This window comes from Lissotriton vulgaris, chromosome 4_1, assembly GCF_964263255.1.
Source record: "Lissotriton vulgaris chromosome 4_1, aLisVul1.2, whole genome shotgun sequence".
Taxonomy (NCBI): Eukaryota; Metazoa; Chordata; class Amphibia; order Caudata; family Salamandridae; genus Lissotriton; species Lissotriton vulgaris.
The window spans coordinates 2,051,942,399-2,051,964,653 of NC_141691.1; the positions used below are offsets into that span (position 1 = coordinate 2,051,942,399).

General features: G+C 42.7%; 1 protein-coding gene across 1 annotated transcript in view; it reads right to left on the minus strand.

The window, feature by feature from the left end:
• LOC147724943 (uncharacterized) overlaps positions 1–22,255 on the minus strand; it is a 322,726-nt gene that overhangs the window by 292,053 nt on the left and 8,418 nt on the right. Inside the window, exon 2 of the mRNA XM_086966443.1 lies at positions 4,484–6,850. Within this exon, the coding sequence (XP_086822569.1) occupies positions 4,484–6,566 (2,083 nt within the window). The 5' untranslated portion in view covers positions 6,567–6,850. The remainder of the gene's footprint in view (positions 1–4,483; positions 6,851–22,255) is intronic.

The following is a 22,255-nucleotide window of genomic DNA, read 5'->3' on the forward strand; positions in this document are numbered from 1 at the left end:
GGTCTTACTAGAAAACTTAGACAACGTTGCCAGGGAGGTTAGTTAAAAATTTTGTTTATTTAAAATACTCCATGACTGGCATTGGTCACTGGTAAAAAACATAAGGCAGGTCTATTATCACATACTAATTGCTGATGATGTGATGCCTCTGGCTGTGACATAGTCCACATCATTTGTAAGTGGCCCATGGTTAATCACTATTGTTCCTATATACGCCAGATTTTACAAAAGACTGTTCCTTTACATTTACCCCTCTCGCCAGCAACTATTTTACTGCATGACTTACGAGATTCCCCTACTCTCTCCAAACCACAATGTCGTCTTGTACACACCGCGTTGGCTACTGCTAAAATTTGTATATTAAGTCACTGGAAATCCCCGTCTCCACCATCCCAGGAGAACTGGTTAGCATCAATGATTCAAACTGCCTCACATGAGAGCGATATATAACATTCAAGACCAAAATGAATTGTTCTTACAAATGTGGGACCCTTTCTTACAAACAGAAGTTGTCTCTGCAACTACTTCCACTGCTTAATTTACTAAGGCCATCTCAGCTAATTGATAATTAATTATTTTATTTTCCTTTTCTTTTCTATTCCTCTCATTACATAGCCTAGTTACGGCATTTACATAGTTCATAGACTGGTACTCTTAATACATTCTATTCAGTCAGTACATATCTATATTACATTGATACTTATCAACTATGTGATCTTATATTCTTAACAGTGCATTACATTTTTCGATATTCAAACATATGTATTTAATAAAATGTGTAATTCAATCTTTTAGCAAATTAATATTTTAATAACTTCAGCTTTTAATTACTTACAATATATTGGCTTAACACATTAGCAATTTCATATTTAATGGTCATTGTATCAATTTTACGTACGCTAATATGTTCTACCCCTAATTGTTCTTCCTTTATGCTATTATATGGATTTTGATGTATGTTTTTCTATATATAACTGTATTTATCAATTTTTCTTTATTCCTAAATGTTTTAGAACATGCTATTTTATTAGGTTCTTCGTATTTATGAAATGCCAATAAAAAATGTCAACACAAAAAAAACATCACCAGCCAATCTCAGCTCATCCAGATCCCTAATAACCCCCCAACACACCTACATTCCACTCATCCTTGAACCCTAAAAATCCACCCCACCTAAACTCCACCCATCTGTGAAGCGTAAAATCCCCTCACTACGACTACCCACCCACTCCTGATCCCTCACCACTGCTAAACTCTGCCCATCTCCAAACTCTTAAAAAACCCTTCCTAAGCCTCAACTGACCCCTAAAAAGGTATCACCCGAAAACATCAGCCATTCCTCACTACTGTTAAACTCCACCCAAGATTTGTCATTTTGGATTTTTCCTTTTAAAATGTTGGCTTTTATTTTCAATTTATTTCCATTTCCTTAATATTGGCTTCCCTTAAAATTGGTTTGCCATGATTTGGTTTCCTCCAATGTAATATCTCAGTTTCCGTTTTTCCTTTGATTCACATACAGCCATTAAGCACACTATCAATTAATGAAGCATTTCCCAAACTGTGAATCGCAGGACAATTTTGACGGGTCGCATTCAAAGCAATAAATAACGATGCCATTAAGTTCTGTGCTTGTCACATTTGCTGAGCTTTAAAGACAAAGGTAAAATGTCAGGCTATGTCTTCTGACAAACTGCTGTTTACTTTCTTTTTTTTTAACATAGGGATTGGAGTTTTCAAACTCGTCCGAATTTGCAAAAAGAAAAATTAAAGTGAATTATGTGACAATTTTGTGGGCCACAGTGTGAAAGGGATGTCTGTAGGATGTCATTTTTTGAACACAAAAAAATTTAAATACTTGGAAATGAACTGTACTCATTTAGCAATTAGGAACGCAACAATAAAGAAAAATTGTTGTACTTCTGAAGTGTGATGGGAACAAGGATTTTGAAAGGATCAAACCAAAAAAGACACTTAACTTGGTGATGCACACATTATAAATACTCACTGAAACCCGATTTCCACACATCACTTGTGTCCAATATAGTTCTATCAGTAAAACTGTGTGTCAATGCAAATTTAGTGGCCATTTCAATGGAAAGTGTGCAGTATGTAAATGACACTGCACTACCACACAAAGCTATGGTTACATTAAAAATTGTCTGCCTCATGTCCACCAAAGCTGGGTGTGTTGTGAAAGTTTGTTGCTCTAAACATGGGGCTGGTGTATTAAAAGTTCTGGGAAGCACTGATTTAAAGCATTGTAAGACTAGGATTGGAATAAGCAGAAATGACACAGGTTGAATGTTGAGAATTATTACTTACGTGTTGTTCTCAGTAGTAGAATTAAAATTGATCTTGCATTGAGTTATAGCATTTTCACTAATGGTCATTGGCTCCACTATCTGCACCACTCAGTAAACTGGTTTACACAGAGAACTTAAATATACAGCGGACGGTCAGAACTACTTGATAGACACATTACAGTCTGGCCGTGCAGAACTGGATCATGCTTTTCCATAGTTGGTTGCCTAAGTCAGAATAAGAGCAACCTTTTAGTTTGACACTTAAATAACTCTAGTGAACAACTTGCTGAACTTAACTTGGGTCTTAGATACAGAAGTTAAGGAAGACTAATCTGGAATTGTTTAGAGTCAGGCTCCGGGATGTCAGATCCAACAGTGAGCATATATAAGCTATACTGGATAATCAGCTCAGAAAAGACTAAGAGAAGATAAGTAGCAATGGGGTAACTTATGTTTTGCTCAAATTATCTTTTTATAGCAGTAGTTGTTTTTGACCTCTGTGGACCCCACTTAATCTTTACTGGAATTTGGGGACACCCTACTCAATCATTACTTTAATACAGGGACCACCACTGAGTCATTATTGGAATTCAGGGACCCCGGTTGAACCCCTAAAACAATAAAAAAAAATTACAGAAACAAGCATGCATCAAACAAATGCACAAATTATAAAATAATTTATTTCATTCTCAAACAAACATAAAAAAAGAAATCAAAATATTAATTTATTTCGGAAAGTTGGATTCCTTTTTTTTATTTGTTTTTATTCAACTGAGGCCACCCATCATCTATCCTATATTCTGTTTGATGTTCTTGCACGGCTGCCGTAAATCAATCTGAATATACCACCTTAATGTGCTGATTCCAAATTATTCACATTTGCAAAACATTGAAAAATATGTGAAATTTGCATTTTGCTTCTTTATTGATGTACACTAGTTTAATCTGTTAATATTTTATTTTCCAAGCAGTTCACAACACCCTGATTAGGCTTCGCAGAACCACAGGAGACCCCAGACCAAAGGTTAAGAATCACTGGTATAAAGGATTGGTTAAAATTTTCCTTATTCCCAGATTAAAATATGTTCTTTAGATATCAAGGTCTCCTTTGTAACTTTATGGAAACTTTGGATGACGCTGGGATTAATTGTTGTCAATCTAAATAAAGCTTGTGGTTAGGGGCGGTGTTACCTCTGTGTATCAGGGACTGAGAAGCACATATGGACACATGTAGGATAGCAGAAAAGACAATCTACTCCAATATAGGCTCCCCAGGGAAGTGAGTTAAGATCTGGGGCAAATGGAATGAGGTACGTGGTGGGTTGTACATGCCCTGTTGCCCACCCCAGGAGGGCGTTAAGAAATGAACGGAGGGCTCAAAATTGAAAGAATCTTGCCATGAACATAATATGGAGTCACTCAACTGAATACATAACAAGTATTGATGGCATAGAGATGATTCTCGGGGTGGCACCACGTTGTTGGGTTGGAATTTATTGAAATAAATATATCCTTTTGACAGATGTAGACCTCCAATTCACAGATGCAGAACTCCAATTCACATTACTTCTGTACCACATTGTCATTAAGACTTGATCCACCACAATAGTTGATTGTGTTGTAACTAAAGGTTAATAAAAATATATATTTTTTAAATATGGTCATTAAACTAAGTTGGAAGTGAACTGGTTATGCTAGTCTGGCTTGAGGAGTTCCCGGAATGTAAGACTCCTCCTGCCCATCCACAATTTGACCTATAGCTTCATGTGGAGGTCGTCTTTGTAAATATATCCATCATCGTAACGGCACATCATACCGGCACCTTCCGCACAGGAATACATGTCTTGTATGTTGATAGAGAAATCTTCTTATGAGTATACAGCAGTTTCTTAAGTAGTTCCATGCTGTGTTCGTATTCTGCATTACTAAACTCTGAGGCTCACTGCAAGTTGCAGCTGGTCTTTTTAAACCATGAATTGTGCCCCAACTACATCCTCTGACCAGATCTCAAGGCTGACAACTGCATAAGCCCTTCTAAAATATTAAACAAGGTGAAGTATGGATGCAGCAATGTTTTAATAAAGCTGTCCTAGTGAAGCTTTTCTTCCAATATGTACACTAGAGTGGTTTTTATCCTGTGTGGATCGTCTGATGCCTGTAAAGAAGTGAGGATTGACTGAATGTTTTCTTACACCTACTACACTGGTATGGTTTCTCCCCAGTATGGATTCTCTGATGCCTATAAAGACTTGAGCATCGACTAAAGCTTTTCGTGCACTCAGTACACTGGTATGGTTTCTCCCCAGTGTGGATTCTCTGATGGCGTACCAGATGATACCTTTGAGCAAAGGTTTTCTCACACTCTGAACACTGATAAGGTTTCTCCTTAATATGTATCAGCTCACATGTGCTGAATTCATTGTTTCCACTGAAGCTTTTCTGGCATTCTGTACATTGGTATGGTTTCTCCCTGGTATGAATGTTCTGTAGTGGTTGGAGATGAGACAGTAGACTGAAGCTTTTGTCACACTCAGTACACTTGCGTGATTTCACCGGAGCATGAACTTTCCCATGACGAGATAAACCTGATTTATCAATGAAGCATCTGTCACACTCCGTACATTGATACGGTTTCTCCCCAGTATGGACTCTGAGATGCAGTACTAAAGATGACAAAAAAGAGCAGCTTTTCTTGCACTCTGGACACTGATATGGTTTTTCCCCAGTATGGATCCTCTGATGAGAGTATAGATTACCCCTCTGACTGAAGCTTTTTTCACACTCTGTACATTTGTATGGTTTTTCTCCAGTATGTTTTCTACGATGTGTGTAAAGATTTGCACTCCTACTGAAGCGCTTGTCACACATTTCACATTGGTATGGTTTCTCCCCACTATGGATCCTTTGATGATATAACAAGGATTTTCGATAAGTGAAGGTTTTCTGGCACTCTGTGCAGTGGTATGGTTTTTCTCCAGTATGGACTGTTTGATGCTTCACCAAATCTGACTTTTCAGTGTAGCTTTTCCCACAGTCTGTGCACTGGTGCGGTTTTTCCTCAGTATGGATTCTCTGATGCTTCCCCAAATCTGACTTTTGAGTGAAGCTTTTCCCACAGTCCATACACTGGTACGGTTTTTCCCCAGTATGGATTCTTTGATGCTGCACCAGTCTTGACTTTTGAGTGAAGCTTTTTCCACAGCCTGTACATTGGTGTGGTTTCTCTCCTGTATGGACTCTTTGATGAATTACTAAAGATGACTTGTTAGTGAAGCTTTTCCCACAGTCTGTACAATGGTATGGTTTCTCACCAGTGTGGATTCTTTGATGTTTCCCCAGATCTGACTTTTGAGTGAAGCTTTTCCCACAGTCCATACACCGGTACGGTTTTTCCCCAGTATGGATTCTTTGATGTTGCACAAGATTTGACTTTTGAGTGAAGCTTTTTTCACAGTCTGTACATTGGTGCGGTTTCTCTCCTGTATGGACTCTTTGATGATTTACTAAAGATGACTTGCTAATGAAGCTTTTCCCACACTCCGTACACTGGTATGGTTTCTCACCAGTGTGGATTCTTTGATGCTTCACCAGATCTGCCTTTACAGTGAAGCTTTTCCCACATTCCATACACTGGTGTGGTTTCTCCCCAGTATGGATTCTTTGATGATTTAATAAAGATGACTGGTTAGTAAAGCTTTTCCCACAGTCTATACACTGGTATGGTTTTTCCCCAGTATGGATTCTTTGATGCTTCCCCAGATCTGACTTTTGAGTGAAGCTTTTCCCACAGTCCATACACTGGTATGGTTTTTCTCCAGTATGGATTCTTTGATGCTTCGCCAGATCAGACTTTTCAGTGAAGCTTTTCCCACATTCCGTACATTGGTGTGGTTTCTCCCCTGTATGGATTCTTTGATGATTTAATAAAGAGGACTTGTTAGTGAAGCTTTTCCCACAGTCCATACACTGGTACGGTTTTTCTCCAGTATGGATTCTTTGATGCTTCACCAGATCAGACTTTTGAGTGAAGCTTTTCCCACATACTGTACACTGGTGAGGTTTGTGCCACATATGGGTTTTTTGATGATTCAATAAAGATGACTTGGAAGTTATGTTTTTTTCACATTCTATACTCTGGTACATCTTCTTTGGGGCCTGAACCCTTTGCTTCTGGAATATATTTGAGGTTTGGGTGAAACTCTCCATGCAGTCCATATGTGTTTTCTCCCCAGTACAGATGTTTTGATATAGCAAAGCCATCAAAAGTGATTGTTTTCCCTCACTCTAGTACAAGTGATAAGAGATAAATCTCGAATTTGTGTACTTATTGAAGGGGGGGTAAAGGTTTACTGGCACTCTGTGCGCTAGCATGCGATGTCCCCACAAAAGAACTGATCTGTATACAGATGTGATCTTCAAGTGTTTCCTCACACTCCTTACTGTGGTACGATTCTTTTTTACCACAGTTGCTGCGGATGGTGTGCGGCTGCAGTGTTAAGAGTATCATATCCTACAACAAGTCTGTTCATCAGCAACCATTCAGGCTGTAAAAGAGAAGAACATCAATTGTGAATTGGTAGTTAAAAAGGGGTCTGGTGTTCACTTATGCACCAAAAATATTCCTGTCATAAATTTTGTTAAAAGAGTTTACAAGTATCCTTTGCAGATTTTGACACAAAAATACATTTTGTTTCTAGCTTAAACATATCAAGTTACAAAACAAAATGCAGCAACACTTGCTGCAGTGCAGCAGAAGCCACTTCACAAAGATTGACTGTTTACTTTTCAGATACTTATTGTGGTATTAGGGTGTAAAACTAGCACTAACACAAGGTGAAGCGTTTGTCCAGAGAGTGTTGCGTGTAGAAGTGACAAAATAACGAACTGATACTATCACTAAATCAATCAATCAATCAGTGACACTTATAAAGCGCGCTACATACCCGTAGGGTCTCAAGGCGCTGGGGGGGGGTGCCGCTACTGCTCGAACAGCCAGGTCTTCAGCTTCTTCCTGAAGGAGAGGTGGTCTTGGGTCAGGCGCAGGTCGGTCGGGAGGGAGTTCCAGGTCTTGGCGGCCAGGTAGGAGAAGGACCTTCCTCCTGTAGTCGCTCTTCGGATGCGGGGGACGGCGGCGAGGGCGTGGTTGGCTGATCGGAGGTGGCGTTTGGGAGCGTAGAAGTTGACTCGGCTGTTGAGGTAGCTCGGGCCTTGGTCGTGTAGGGCTTTGTGTGCGTGGGTGAGGAGGCGGAAGGTGATTCTTTTGTTGACGGGGAGCCAGTGAAGGTCTCTCAGATGTCCGGAGATGTGGCTGGTTCGTGGGATGTCGAGGATGAGTCTGGCTGAGGCGTTCTGGATCCGCTGGAGTCTCTTCTGGAGCTTGGCGGTGGTACCGGCGTAGAGGGCGTTGCCGTAGTCCAGTCGGCTGGTGACGAGGGCCTGGGTGACGGTCTTCCTGGTCTCGGTGGGGATCCACCAGAAGATCTTCCGTAGCATGCGTAGGATGTTGAAGCACGCCGAGGAGACGTTGTTGACTTGCCTGGTCATGGAGAGGGAGGAGTCCAGGATGAAGCCCAGGTTGCGTGCATGGTCTGTCGGTTTGGGTGCGGTGCCCAGGGCGGGAGGCCACCAGGAGTCGTCCCAGGCGGAGGGTGAGGAGCCCAGGATGAGGACCTCCGTCTTGTCCGAGTTCAGTTTCAGGCGGCTGGTCGTCATCCACTCGGCTACCTCTTTCATCCCTTCGTGCAGGTTGGCTCTGGCGGCGGCGGGGTCGTTGGTCAGGGAGAGGATCAGCTGGGTGTCGTCGGCGTAGGAGATTATGTGCTGCATTAACCCACATAATTTGCATTTTCTTGCCACATAATTTAATAAACCCTGCTCAATAATTTGGTTATCCCCTTCCGCATAATTCCAATGACCTGACTATGTCACATATAAAGGATGCAAAGGTGGCTTTTCTAGAAAATGCAAGGTCATTGTTTCAGCTTATTTTTCCAAAGTTGTTTGTTGCCATTTTTATGTATATGAATGGGAGACAATGGTTGTGCTGGGGCAAGTGACAACAGGACAGGGTAGTGAAGGGTTGAGAGTACCCTTTATGTGAATGATAGGGCTGCGAGTCCTCATGGCGTGCTTCACCTTTTATTTTTAAAATATTTCATTCATTGCAAAACACTGTCTTCGGAGATACATTAAAAGGCAGCACTATATTAACATGTACACCCCTAACTCCCTATTCGTGGTCCCATATTAATCAAATCAGGATTAGCATGAGAAAACATTTAATACCCTATTCGATCAATTCTCAGGGGACTGACATATGCATTTATTTATTTATTTATTTATTTATATGCTTATTTCGCGCCTGAATCAGCCCCGAAGGGGTATCTCCGCGCGTGGCTTCTGAGCAGGTATCATGGAGCTACCAAGGACATATGGCTACTGCGATTGCGGGGGAAGACATTAGTCTTGGGAAAAAAGATATGTTTTTAACTTCCTTCTAAAGGACAGATGGTTGGAAGTATGTCTTAGCAATGGGGGCAGAGAATTCCAGAGCATCGGGCCTTTAAGTGAGATGGCCCGTCCTCCCTGTCTTGCTCTCATCACCCTAGGGACCTGAAGCAGCATAGTGCTACTGGAGCGTAGAGCACGTCTTGGCAAGTAGGGGACAAATATGTCTCTTAGATATTGAGGGCCGGATCCGTAGATACATTTGTGCATTATACAACATACTTTGAAGTCAATGCGCTGTTTCACCGGAAGCCAGTGAAGTGAAGAGAGGAGAGGGCGTGAGGGAGTACGGGGCAAAGCATTTAAAATGAGTCTTGCCGCGGTATTCTGTACCACCTGCAGCCTACCCAGCTGTTCTTGATTGGCAGAGATAAGCAGTCCATTGCAATAATCCATCCGGCCGATGACCAGTGCTTGTACCAGCGTCTTCCTATGGATGTCAGGTAGGAAGGGGAATATGCGTCGAAGCAACCCTATCACTCGGAAACAAGCTCCCGTGACTTGGTTGACGTGGTCTTTTAGGATCAGTGCTTGATCTAGACGCACTCCCAGATTTTTTACGGTCTGCTTTGGTACCGGAACAGGTCCTAGCTCAGATGGCCACCAGTCGGGGGACCATAGCAGTGTGGCCCCTCCAAACAACATGACTTCAGTCTTGGTCACGTTGCATTGGAGGAAGTTGTGGGCCATCCAATCTGCCACGGCTCGCATACCATTTTGGAAAGATTTTATAACCGTTGGTGTAAGAGTTTGGAAGGGAAACAGCAGCTGGGTGTCGTCAGCATAGGAGATTGGGGTGAACCCGTAAGATCTTATGATGTCAGCCAAGGGGGCCACATATACGTTAAATAACGTGGGGCTCAAGCAAGAGCCCTGTGGCACACCCTTGGTCAGCTTCCTACAGATGGAGTTGTAGGAGCCTAATTTGACACCTTGTTGGCGGTCCGCAAGAAAGCTTTCTAGCCATGCCATGGCAGCCCCTTTTATTCCCACCTCCCTCAACCGGCCGAGAAGGATGTCATGCGACACCGTGTCGAAGGCAGCAGACAGATCCAATAGCACCAGAATCACTGAGCTCCCCCCATCAAGTGACATCCTGATAGTATCGGTCACTGACAGGAGAGCTGACTCTGTGCTATGGTTAGGCCTAAAACCAGATTGAGAGTGGTCTAGGCCGCCCGCTGCCTCGATGTAGATGGACAGGTGTGCGTTGACGTGTTTCTCTGCAAGCTTACCAAAATAGGGTAGGAGGGAGATGGGTCGGAGGTTGGGAAGTTCCGACCACGGGAGAGCAGCATTCTTGGCGGATGGGGTTCACCACCGCTCTCTTCCACACAGTGGGCACGTTTCCCTTCTTTAAGGACTGATTTATTACCTCTTGAATATAGGGGCCTAGCAAAGGACTCAGGGGGATTAAGATTTTGGCAGGAATCAGATCTTCTGGAGATCCAGATTTTACATGGATCATTAGTGTTTCGAGTTCTTCACTATTAATGGGAGGGAAGGTGGTCAGAGAGAAATTGGTGTTCTTATTGGGGAGAGGTGTATTCAGAGTACCTCTTTCTGTTTGGGACACCAAAATCTTGTCATAAATGGAGTCAATTTTATTTTCGAAATACAGAGAGACTTCCTCACACAGACTTTGAGAAAAATCATCTAAGCCTACACTAGCAGTTGGCTTGACGAATGTCTCAAGGATCCGATATAATTCTTTGGGAGCATGCTCACTTTACTTTGTATTCTATCCTCCAAGCATACATAGTTTACATATACAAACATAGTTTATATTTACAAGCAGATTATGCTTTAAATTGTGACATTTATGTGCCATCAGCCACTTCCTTAATACCAGTCTTTACCCTCTGTGCAGTGCAAGGCTCTCTACATCTGCAATGGTGTGTGGGGTTCTTTCAAAGTATTGTAATAGCTCTCTTACCTATTATGAAAGCCAAATCAATAATCTAAAATCCATTTTCCCCTTTTTAGGTCTCTGGAATAACCCCAGAATACAAGCCTCTGTTTGTATAAGGGCAGTCCTATAGCATGAGTCTGAAGCCCTTTTGCATCCCATAGCCGCGTGGGCTTTCTTAAGCGGGGGTCGGAGTTATCTTGTTCATTTTCTGCTGGGTAAGGTAGGTAATCTCTAACATGTTAAATTGTATAAATGAATTCTGAAATCTGGGAGATTTTACGCAGACAGGCAAGGGTATATTTTGCCATTCCATGTCACTGAACGCACACTCTGTCTGTTTCCCATGTGCCCCAAAGTTGGACGAGAGGAATGCTTGAATGTTTCAGTACTGCTTTATAGAACCAGATGACCAGAGGTCTGACATCCCTCATTGTTCTTACTGTTTATAATCAAGCACGCTCCAGGATGATGTTCCATTGCCATTTAATTGCATTAGTTCTTCTCCCATAAAGTAGCAATTGGCCACAGGACAGCCCACTTAGCTCTTCTAATAGATGGACATGTCACTGATTTTGTGTGAAGCCCGCCATCTCCCATTGCATCAAGTCCTATGCAGGAAAGATGCCAGCTTATGTATGGAACTGCTTAAGAGGACTCACATGTGCATATAGCTTAACTGCACAGGTTTTGATCAGACTTTGCTTCAAACCACACAGTGTGGTGCACGCTAGGACAGGAAGGCCTTTGGCAGTTAAGGCACTATAAAATTTGCTGAAAGTTACTATACCGTTTTAGCGCAGGAGTATAACCATATTCATCTCTGTGACTCTCTGCTAACCAGTACGCCCCCCTTTGGGCTGGGCTTCCAGATAAAAATCTTCAAAAACAGGGCTCTGCCCGCCCTTATCTTTTGGCAGTTTTAATTTTGCCAATACCACTCGTCTCCTGTTAAATTCCATTTCAGATCACTCAGCATAAAGTTAAGATCACAAACATTTTGTTTGAGGAGCAAGGAGGAAATAAACTGTACTGAAGATATGGCAGCATAATCATTTTGAATAGATAGAATTATATGGCCCATAGTGTAAAAAGGGAGCATGTACAAGTTGCAACCCGAGATCTCGCTATGTGAGCCACAGATCCTAAATTCTCCCCTGAAAAGTCACCCTTCAGCTGATATATTGACACCCAATTATCAGGCAATAACTCCTACCTATTGAATCTCCTGTACCCCTAAAATAACTCTACACTTTGGTAGTGTAAGGGATGTTGGGAATATGCAGAATTTACTCCAATTAATGCACATGCTTGATAGTTCTTTGAAGCAGCTGAGACTATTTGAAGAATTTGAGAGATCACACTCAACATCCCTAAATAAAGTAGATCATTTCCATATAATGAGGTCGCATGATTAGCATCTCCCAGTTGAGTTGCCCATTCATCCCCCAAAACTGCTGGTGGTTCAGTAGCTCAGTGATTCAGTGGTTCAAGACGGGCACCTGGCCTTGCCGACGTATCGTTAGCGACAGCAGATGCTTATTATTTGGATCTTAAGAATAACGCTACACAGGGAAAGGATCTTATTGTATTCCTAAACCTTTATCTGATCCTCAACGCCCTGAAGAAGCCCCACGTCAGATGGCCAGTGTAAGGGGACGAAACAAGTGTTGGCTGTAAAATGTTTTTCCTTTGTCTCAAAGCATTACGAAATAAATTGGAATTTGTTCCAGAGAACAAGTGATTTGTCTTACTCGTTCTGGCACATCGACAACATCCTCTCCCCACTTAATAGAATCCTGAAATGAATCGTCCAGATTTCACGCTGGCCATTGGCCTGGCATCGAGGATCTTGATCCTTTGGATCATTTGCTTATCACACATTTTACCAGTACTTTGGCCATATCGCACCAGTTACCCATCAAAAGCTGTCTTCAAGTCCAAGGCCATACAGGCCATGCATGGCCAAAGACCAGTAGCCTTTTCCATAATACCTTAGAGGCCTCTAATATTCAGAGATGTGTTAAAAGGGATGAAGCCATTTTGGTCTGCATGTATTAAAGTGTTCAACAAGAGTAGTAATCTGTGTGCTAAGATTTTACTGAGGATCCTGTATCAGTATTTAAAATCTGTAATAGGTGATATGAAGCTAAATTAAGGGGATTACCTGGTTTAAAGCGATTAGTATTGCTTTGTTTGAGGTGCTCGGTACATACCCATAAAATGCAGTTTCCAATATTCTGACCAATTTGGATGGCAAAAGATTAACATACATAAGTCTTGCTTCGCCTAAGGTGGTTGTCATCCCTCGTGCACCTGGATAGTTATCACAGATTGCTGAACTACATCATGCACACCTAACGAGGGTTGGCATCTCTGGGAGAGTAACCCTTTTAGGATCATGAGGTTCAAATTGTGTGTCTAGCCACCCAGGCTGGAGTCTATGACATAGCTGTGTGTTCAGTAGAGCTTTTTGGGAAAGGAGTCGGATATAAACCTGTGCTGTCTAGAACTCAACACTATTAATACTTACAAGTCCTACAACGTGACCAATCTACGACCAGAGACTGGACTAATGAAGTGGTTTAATGGCACATCCTGATGAAAGATTGACAACCTCACACACCTGAGATCCAACTTATTTTGGGCTTTATAGAGCCAGCTGGCTAACAATTTAAGTGCTGAATTAGCTACGTTTAGGTGGGGTTAGTACTGTAAATGTATCAAACACGTTAGGAAAGCTTATTAGTGTTAGTAAGTAGAGTTCACAGTAAAGTTACTCTAATCTGTAGGTTCTGAAAGAAAGTTAGGATGGGTGGGATATTGATCACAACTAGAAATATGACTGCAAATATCAATGGGAGCAGAAGCCACAGTCTAGCCCTCTATAGAACTTACTTCGGTTGCCGAGTCCATCCCAATCGACCATCTACTGGAGTTAAGGTGCAAATAGAAAATGAAGTAGGTTCTTAATCTGGTTTTCTTTATTAATTGCGTTCTCTGCTGAACCACACTGCTTGCATTGTATTGTCAGTGTGGGTTTCATGTCAGTTTGCAGTTATAATTTGTGCCAATAGAGAGAAATTAAAGCAGAGAGAAAAGTATAAATCCCACCAAATCAGGGGGTACTGTGGGATTTCAGGAGTGTATTAGGGACTTGATTACAGAGAGGTTATGGCCTTACTGTTTGGTAAACAGAGGTTGTGCTGGTCAGAAAATGTTTTGAATGTCTGGTGGTACCTAGTTTGCTCTATAGGCTTTTAACATTTTACGTCATGAAAATAAGTACCTATTCTGATTGTGTGATTACAATTACACATACAAATGTTTTAAATAATGTGCTTTAGATACAAATGCCCAAAAAAATGGATGCCACCTGCCTGTATTTTGAACTGTGTTCCCTCTAAGATGTGCTCAAGCACACTCTCGTCATGACACACAAAGAGAGGATGACATTGAACATAAGAGGGCATCCCTAACACACAGGGCAAAGTGAGTGGGGGCCAACAAATGCCTCAGGGTAAGTGCCTTGCTAAGGCGTTCATGAAGCTAGCACTCCAGGATGAGTTAGCACCCGTGAAGAGAAAGGCAGTGCTACAGCACTGGTTAACGTACAACACCTTCTTTTAGGGTGTAGCTCCTTCCTCCAATGTAAACAAATGCAGGCAAAACACTTCTAATTTACTGTAAGTAGGAGTCTTGCCTGTGTAAAGAAGTAGGACTTTTTAATAAGGAAATTGAAAATGAAATTACATCAATTCACTTGGTCCTCTACCATGCGCCGCATTACAAATGTTTGGTGTTTATATTTCAGGGGAATGTACCCGTTAGTGCATTAAAAGAGTTGTTGCTTATTTACTATTACTTTGAAATTAAACATTGTTTTTATCCATTAATAAGAAAAATTGTCGGTGTACTTTGACATTAAATTGTAGCAGATGACATAAAAAATAAAAACAAACTTAATATTTGTTTTCATCAAAAGAGTCCCAAAAACATTTCTACTGAAGGCTTAGTTGCTTCAGCCGCTGTTTTGCCATTTCAGTTCCTTTTAAGCAGGATGTGGTTTAACTTATGTGGGCAGAAGAATGTGGTTAGGGGAAAGTTGTGCAGTAAAACCGGCCTCAGAGACCAATACCAAATATTGTTCCCGATTATCAGTCTAGAAGGGTGGAGGGGCTCGTTGAGACCAATATGTCCCCAACGGGAACTAGTCTTGTATTCAGCATTGTGCTTTATGTATTGTTAAACTCTTCCTCTTAAAACAAACGTAATGCATTATGTGAAATTCCTTAACATCCCTTTTTTCTCATCCATATTTATTGCTATTTTAAACAGCGTGATAAATATTACATTTATATTGTTGTGTTTCGATTTAGATACCGTACATAGGTTTTCAGAATCATGCCCTTTTATAGGCACAACTCACATTGCCCTTATTTAGGCATAGAATCCCAGTCCTTATTTAGGCATCAGTCATGCTATCCAAATACAGTCATGGTCACCTACATCCGTCCATCCCACGTCACAACGAGTTCTTAGAAATTAGACCCTTAATCCATGGGACATTCCCTGCTTGGATTATTTCTTCTTACTGCTCTCGCTGTACTTATTATATTTCCCATACTGTCTTACTATTGTTAACAGCTCATATCTCTTGCACGAGAAATAAGACTGTTCAATAAACGCTTTTATTGAAACGTGTGTCTATTTCTGTGTAACTCTGAAGAAACTAAGCATGCACGATTGACTAAGTGAAACTGTTATCTATTGTTTCCACGATTCTGAGAACTGGTCCGATTCTAAAGGGAAACAAAGTTGTCATATTTATGCGGTTGTCAGAAACTAATCCCTTCTTGTTTATTCGAGAAGTTTTTAGTGACTTTTAAGTTAGCTGGCACACAAAGTAATTAAGGTTAGCTGGCACACAAAGCAATTACGTTTAATATACTCGATAGGAGTATATTGACCTTAGTACTATGCAAAAACTATAGTGTATATTATTCCAGTGTGCAGAACCTATAAGGGGTATAGGAACTGCACTACAATATGTTTGGTTAATACAGAAATATGAACTGTGGCCTATAGACTTGATATTTAGGATCAGGGCTGAATTCCCAATATTAAATCTCAGCATTCAGTGGGGGGTCAATTTGCTTAAATCGAGGGCTTAAATTTTACAACTGGACCCATGTTGGAAGACCCACAGGACATACTTTCTTCTGTCTTGCTGGTGTTTTGAGGTCGTAGCCCTCCAATGCAACGCAGCTGTGTGGAAAGATAAAGACATCTTGGGGAGTTTTGAAAGTTGACCTGGGAATGCATTCTGTCCGACGCTTGCCATTGGCTTTGTGGGTTGTGACTCATGTTTTCTTGCTTCCCACTTGCGGGTGTTATTTGCTTTAGGCTGTCCAGGTTCAGTTCTGATGAGAATGCTGTGTTCACGGTATCCGCCCAAACTAATTTAAATCTTGTTCTTTTTTCCTCATGTTTTTTAGGCATTTAAAGACAGAGGTCAAATGTCGAGCTTTGTTTTTGTGGGAGCCTGGATATTTTGCATTCAGCTGACTTCAAAGTGAGAGAGTTTATAAGAAAGAGGAATGCAGCGTACTTTCTCCATGGAGCCTACTTGTGCGGATTGTTCAAAATTTTATTTTCCAGATAGTCCGTTCTTCATCTGCACAAAACATTTGCACGTTATTTGCTAAATTCATTTTGTTTGGAAAGTCCATTTAATTTATGAAACTGCCTCTTTAGGAACACAGTACAACCCCACATACTGTTGCTTGACAGACAAAATAAGTAAAGGGAACTGATAGGACCTTTGTTTAGTCTACTGAAAATGGACTACCTGTGCATTCACCTACACATACTGATCTCTCACTTTAGGCACAGCTTCAGCCATGCAGCTCTTTTAGAACACCCTCATTTTCCCTTCAATATAACAAAAAAAAGGAAACGCAATTTTCTTAATGTTGCTTGAGGGGGGCACATACTTCAAGCATAGCATCTCAAGATGTAAAGCCCCAACCTGGAGGTAAACGTACCTATCTTATCATTCTTGTTATTGCAAATAAAGCGCACTTGTGTCTCACCCACAACATCAAACTTTTGAGACGCAGCCCACCAACTCCAGTGATCACTTCACACGTTTCGCTAAGCTCCCCTATTCACCACTGCCCTGCTACCATAGCCTCCTCACCAATACCATCCCCACACCAACAGCAATCATTTCCACCCACAAAACTTCAGTATTCACCTCTCCCAGTGTACAAATCTATCCTAAGAGATTGCACACTTTGCATGCCTGCGCCAATCTACCCAAATGTATCATGGTAGAAGTAGTTCAAGGCAGTCTGTAAACTCATTTAAGCTATACTTGGTGACAAATTCAAGTGTAGCTAGTTGTGCATATCTTCCAACATATAAAGGTTTATTACTTTTGTTACTTGTCAGATGACAGATGTCTTAAGGGATTGTGTGGTTTGCTGCTTACTATTTTCTCTGGTCAAATAGTTCAAGCTCATTCTGTTGGCTCAGAAAACCTCCACCAGCTCTTTTAGTGGGTAGTAGTTTGACTGACATTCCAACAGAAGGACTGCAAGCCTACACAAGTTATCACAAATGCAGCTTGGTAGAAGTGGTTCAAAGCAATCTGTTAGCTCAAACATTTTGCAGTATTCACTAACCAATTCAAGACCACATTGTGCTGCACACTTCGTGACATACATGCATGTGTCCATCAGAAGGGAGTGGTATAGATTGGGTTGCACGAGCTGTCGTCTTACGTTCCTATGGTCAAAACTCAAAGTGCAGGTGCTTATCATTGGCACAAACAATCACCACCAGCTCCCTTTGTCACATGCTTTCATTTTTTCCTGTCTACTCTCCATTCATTGTAAATAATGTTTTCCTTTATCATATACCACTAGGTTGTATTGTTTTGATAGCACAACAAATAGTTCATATCAATCTTTTAAATTAGGGTGCAACAGAATTCATTTGATGATTTGTGTATTTTAAAATCACAGATCACAAGGTCTGACTCCGTTATGTGAAATGTTTATTACAATGAACACATATCCATCTTACTGAATGGAACATCTTCAGGGAGAGAAGGGCACATAATATGCAGACAATTCAGCAGACTTAGACTAGCCGCTCTAGTCTTATCTGTTCTAGTGCTGTTTAGAATGCCAAAACAGAGCTACAACTTGACATTGAATAGGAAGCCAAGCTCAGGAGACGACTAGACTGGAAAACATCTTGTTAGAGTGTGTGTCTGACTTCACATCGGAGAAACTCCTAGGGGCTTTTTGTGATGAACTGATTTAGCTCCTCTAGGGCCTAGAAAGGGATGGATTCCCGAATCGATTTATTGAATCGAAAACCATTAACATGTTGCCATTCTTTTTAACAATGTTTTATTGCCTATTTTATCATGACTGGTCTGTTTATTCTGGTTATAAAATGTATAGTAGTCTGCACTAGGGTAGGGCATTAATTATCATTAAAGCCTTTCAAATATACAGTGTGCATTTCGTGTGTTGTACATCCATGGAGAATACAGTTCTGGAACTCACTAATAAAACAATGCTCTAATTTCACAAGATGGTTTATTGCCTCACATCCATTATCCTAAAGTATGTGGTGGGCTTGAATTTGAATACTCGCGGTGGAAATACACAGGACCTTAAGGTTTGTTACTAATGCAGAAAAATCCTTTCTAATATCGGTTACCCTACTTCTCCTTACGAGCTCCCTATTGATTGTAGTATGGAGGTTGGAGAATAGTCATTATTGTAGCCTAAGGAAACACAGCTATCACTTTAAAATATTTTACCCATGGGTGAATTTGGATCCTGTACATCCAGCCGATCCTGCAACACCACACTTCACTACGTACAAAGCTGGTGCTATTCCAGAAAGTTATGACCCTTATTTTTAGGTCTCGCCTATTATATTCGGCAGGGATTAATAGGCGAGTATATAGTAGGCAAAACATAATCTCTACCAAGTGCGGATTACGTCCAGTTCATGTGATGCACTCATGTGAGACGCACATGCACGTCAAACCCATCAGCCTCGCACCCATTTGCTCCCCGAGCCAGGCATCAGACTTCAAAGGAATCCCTTCCGCTCCCCCGCCACGTCACAAACCACCATTTGTCGCATCATCGCATCAGACCCGCCACAGCAATGCCGAGAGCTTCAGACTTCAAAGGAATTCTCTCCCCCGTCCCCCTCTGCGCAATGCCAGAGCTTTTTTTTAAAATAATTTTTGCGCGACACTCGCGGGCTGTTAGTCCCTTATAATCCCTGAAACACTCAAAAACGTCATGTCCATACAGTTGTGGCTCCGACTTGTTTTCTCTGGCATCTTTCTTTTTCAGTGTTGTTTTTAATGTGTAGCCAGCTGGGGCTGAAATCCGAATCGGTTTTCAATTTGGCATTCACACCATCGCGCTTCAGACTTCAAAGGAATGCTCTCCCCCGCCCCCCTCTGCGCACTGCCAGTTGATCCCAAGACACACACGGACATCCTCTTTTAATTTAAAGTTTTAGACACGGCACCAGTAGAGCAGAAGCTAGACACACACATCCTCCTTACTTAACTTCTCCACTCTGATGAGATTTCTAAATACTTCAGACGGTATGCTCAATCAATTTTTATTTAAAAAAGCTACCCATCTGACACTGTTTGCATATCATTTACACATCAACTTAATTAAAAAAAAATGTCTCAAGCAAGACTGATTTTTTTAACTTACTCACAAAAGACGTACTTGCACCGGTAGCACTGTAACAGCATCTCGCTCAGACATAATTAAAATAAAAAAACTTCATAGCACAGCTGCATAATGTTCTGTACCGTTCACAACTATATCCAACAACATGGTGCAAAAGCAGTAAAAATAAACATTTATTCCTATGTAATCTCCGGGAAGCCTCATTTTTGCAGAGTAAAAATAGCATCGCCCTCACACACCCCTCACCCACACTCTCACCCATCCTCTCACCCTCACCCACCCTCTCACCCTCACCCTCACATACTCACCCCCCCTCATAACCCCCTCACCCTCACACACCCCCACCCGCTCACCCACCCTCTCACCCTCACGCCCCCTCACCCTCACTCACCCCCTCTCGTCCTCACACACACCCTCACCTCATGCCTCACACTGCTGCACGCCACACACTGCTGCACACATCACTGCTTCATGCTGCACACTGCTGCATTACTCATACTACTGCATGCTGCACACTGCTGCCCGCCTCCCACTGCTGCCCGCCTCCCACTGCTGCACACTGCTGCATTACTCACACTGCTGCACTACTCACACTGCTGCACTACTCACCCTGCTGCACGCCACACACTGCTGCACGCCACACACTGCTGCACGCCACACACTGCTGCATGCTGCACACTGCTGCACACTTCTGCATGCTGCACACTGCTGCATTACTCACCCTGCTGCATGCTGCACACTACCACACGACTCAACTGCTGCACGCCACACACTGCTGCACGCCACACACTGCTGCATGCTGCACACTACCACATGACTCACACTCCTGCACGCCACACACTCCTGCACGCCACACACTGCTGCACGCCACACAACACCACCACCTCACTCAAGGACACAACAACCTCACTCAGCGGCACCCCCACATCACTCAGGGGCACCCCCACATCACTCAGGGGCACCACCACATCACTCAGGGACACCACTCAGGGCCACCACCACATCACTCAACGCCACCCTCCAACGCCACCCTCCAACTCCACCCTCACTCTATCTATCTATCACCCTCCCCCTCACTTTACCGCCCTCACTCTACCACTCTACCTCCCTCACTCTACCGCCCTCACTCACTCTACCGCCTTCTCTAATTCCCTGTTTACTTCTTTTCTACCATACTGATCTGCTGCTCTCTTCCACCGCCTCCTTCTCTAGCTCCCTGTTCTCTTCTCTTGTGCCGATCTGCTGTTCTTTTCCACCCGCCTCCTTCTTTAACTCCCTGTTCTCTTCTCTTGTGCTGATCTGCTGCTCTCATCCACCCCACCTCCTTCTTTAACTCCATGTTCTCTTCTGCTGTGCTGATCTGCTGCTCTCTTCCACCCACCTCCTTCTCTAATTCCCTGTTCACTTCTCTTCTCCCGTACTGATCTGCTGCTCTATTCCACCGCCTCCTTCTCTAGCTCCCTGTTCTCTTCTCTTCTCCTGTGCCGATATGCTGTTCTTTTCCACCCGCCTCCTTCTTTAACTCCTTGTCTCTTCTCCTGTGCTGATCTGCTGCTCTCTTCCACCCGCCACCTTCTTTATCTCCATATTCTCTTCTGCTGTGCTGTTATGCTGCTCTCTTCCACCCACCTCCTTCTCTAACTCCCTGTTCACTTCTCTTCTCCAGAGCTGATCTGCTGCTCACTTCAACCCGCCTCCTTCTCTACCTCCCTGTTCTCTTCTGCTGTGCTGATCTGCTGCCTCTTCCACACACCCCCTTCTCTAACTCCCTGTTCTCTTCTTTTCTCCCTCTGCTGATATGCTGCTCTCTTCCACCCGCTTCCTTCTTTAACTCCCTGTTCTCTTCTCCTGTGCTGATATGCTGCTCTCTTCCACCCCACCTCCTTCTTTAATTCGTTTTTTTTCTCCTGTGCTGATCTGCTGTTCCCTTCCATCATCTCCTTCTCTAACTCCCTGTTCTCTTCTGTTCTCCTGTGCTGATCTGCTGGTCTCTTTCACCTCACTTCCTTCTTTAACTCCCTGTTCTCTTCTCCTGTGCTGATCTACTGCTCTCTTCCACCCCACCTCCTTCTTTAACTCCCTGTTCTCTTCTCCTGTGCTGATCTGCTGTTCTCTTCCACCCGCCTCCTTCTTTAACTCCCTGTTCTATTCTCCTGTGCTGATCTGCTGCTCTCTTCCACCCGCCTCCTTTTCTAATTCCCTGTTCACTTCTCTTCTCCCGTACTGATCTGCTGCTCTATTCCACCGCCTCCTTTTCTAGCTCCATGTTCTCTTCTCTTCTCCTGTGCCGATATGCTGTACTTTTCCACCCACCTCCTTCTTTAACTCCCTGTCTCTTCTCCTGTGCGGATCTGCTGCTCTCTTCCACCCGCCACCTTCTTTATCTCCATATTCTCTTCTGCTGTGCTGTTAAGCTGCTCTCTTCCACCCACCTCCTTCTCTAACTCCCTGTTCACTTCTCTTCTCCAGAGCTGATCTGCTACTCTTTTCAACCCGCCTCCTCTACCTCCCTGTTCTCTTCTACTGTGCTAATCTGCTGCTGTCTTCACCCCACCTCCTTCTTTAACTCCCTGTTCTCTTCTGCTGTGCTGATCTGCTGCCTCTTCCACACACCTCCTTCTCTAACTCGCTGTTATCTTCTTTTCTCCTTCTGTTGATCTGCTGCTCTCTTCCACCCCGCTTCCTTCTTTAACTCCCTGTTCTCTTCTCCTGTGCTGATCTGCTGCTCTCTTCCACCCCACCTCCTTATTTAACTCCGTTCTCTTCTCTTCTCCTGTGCTAAT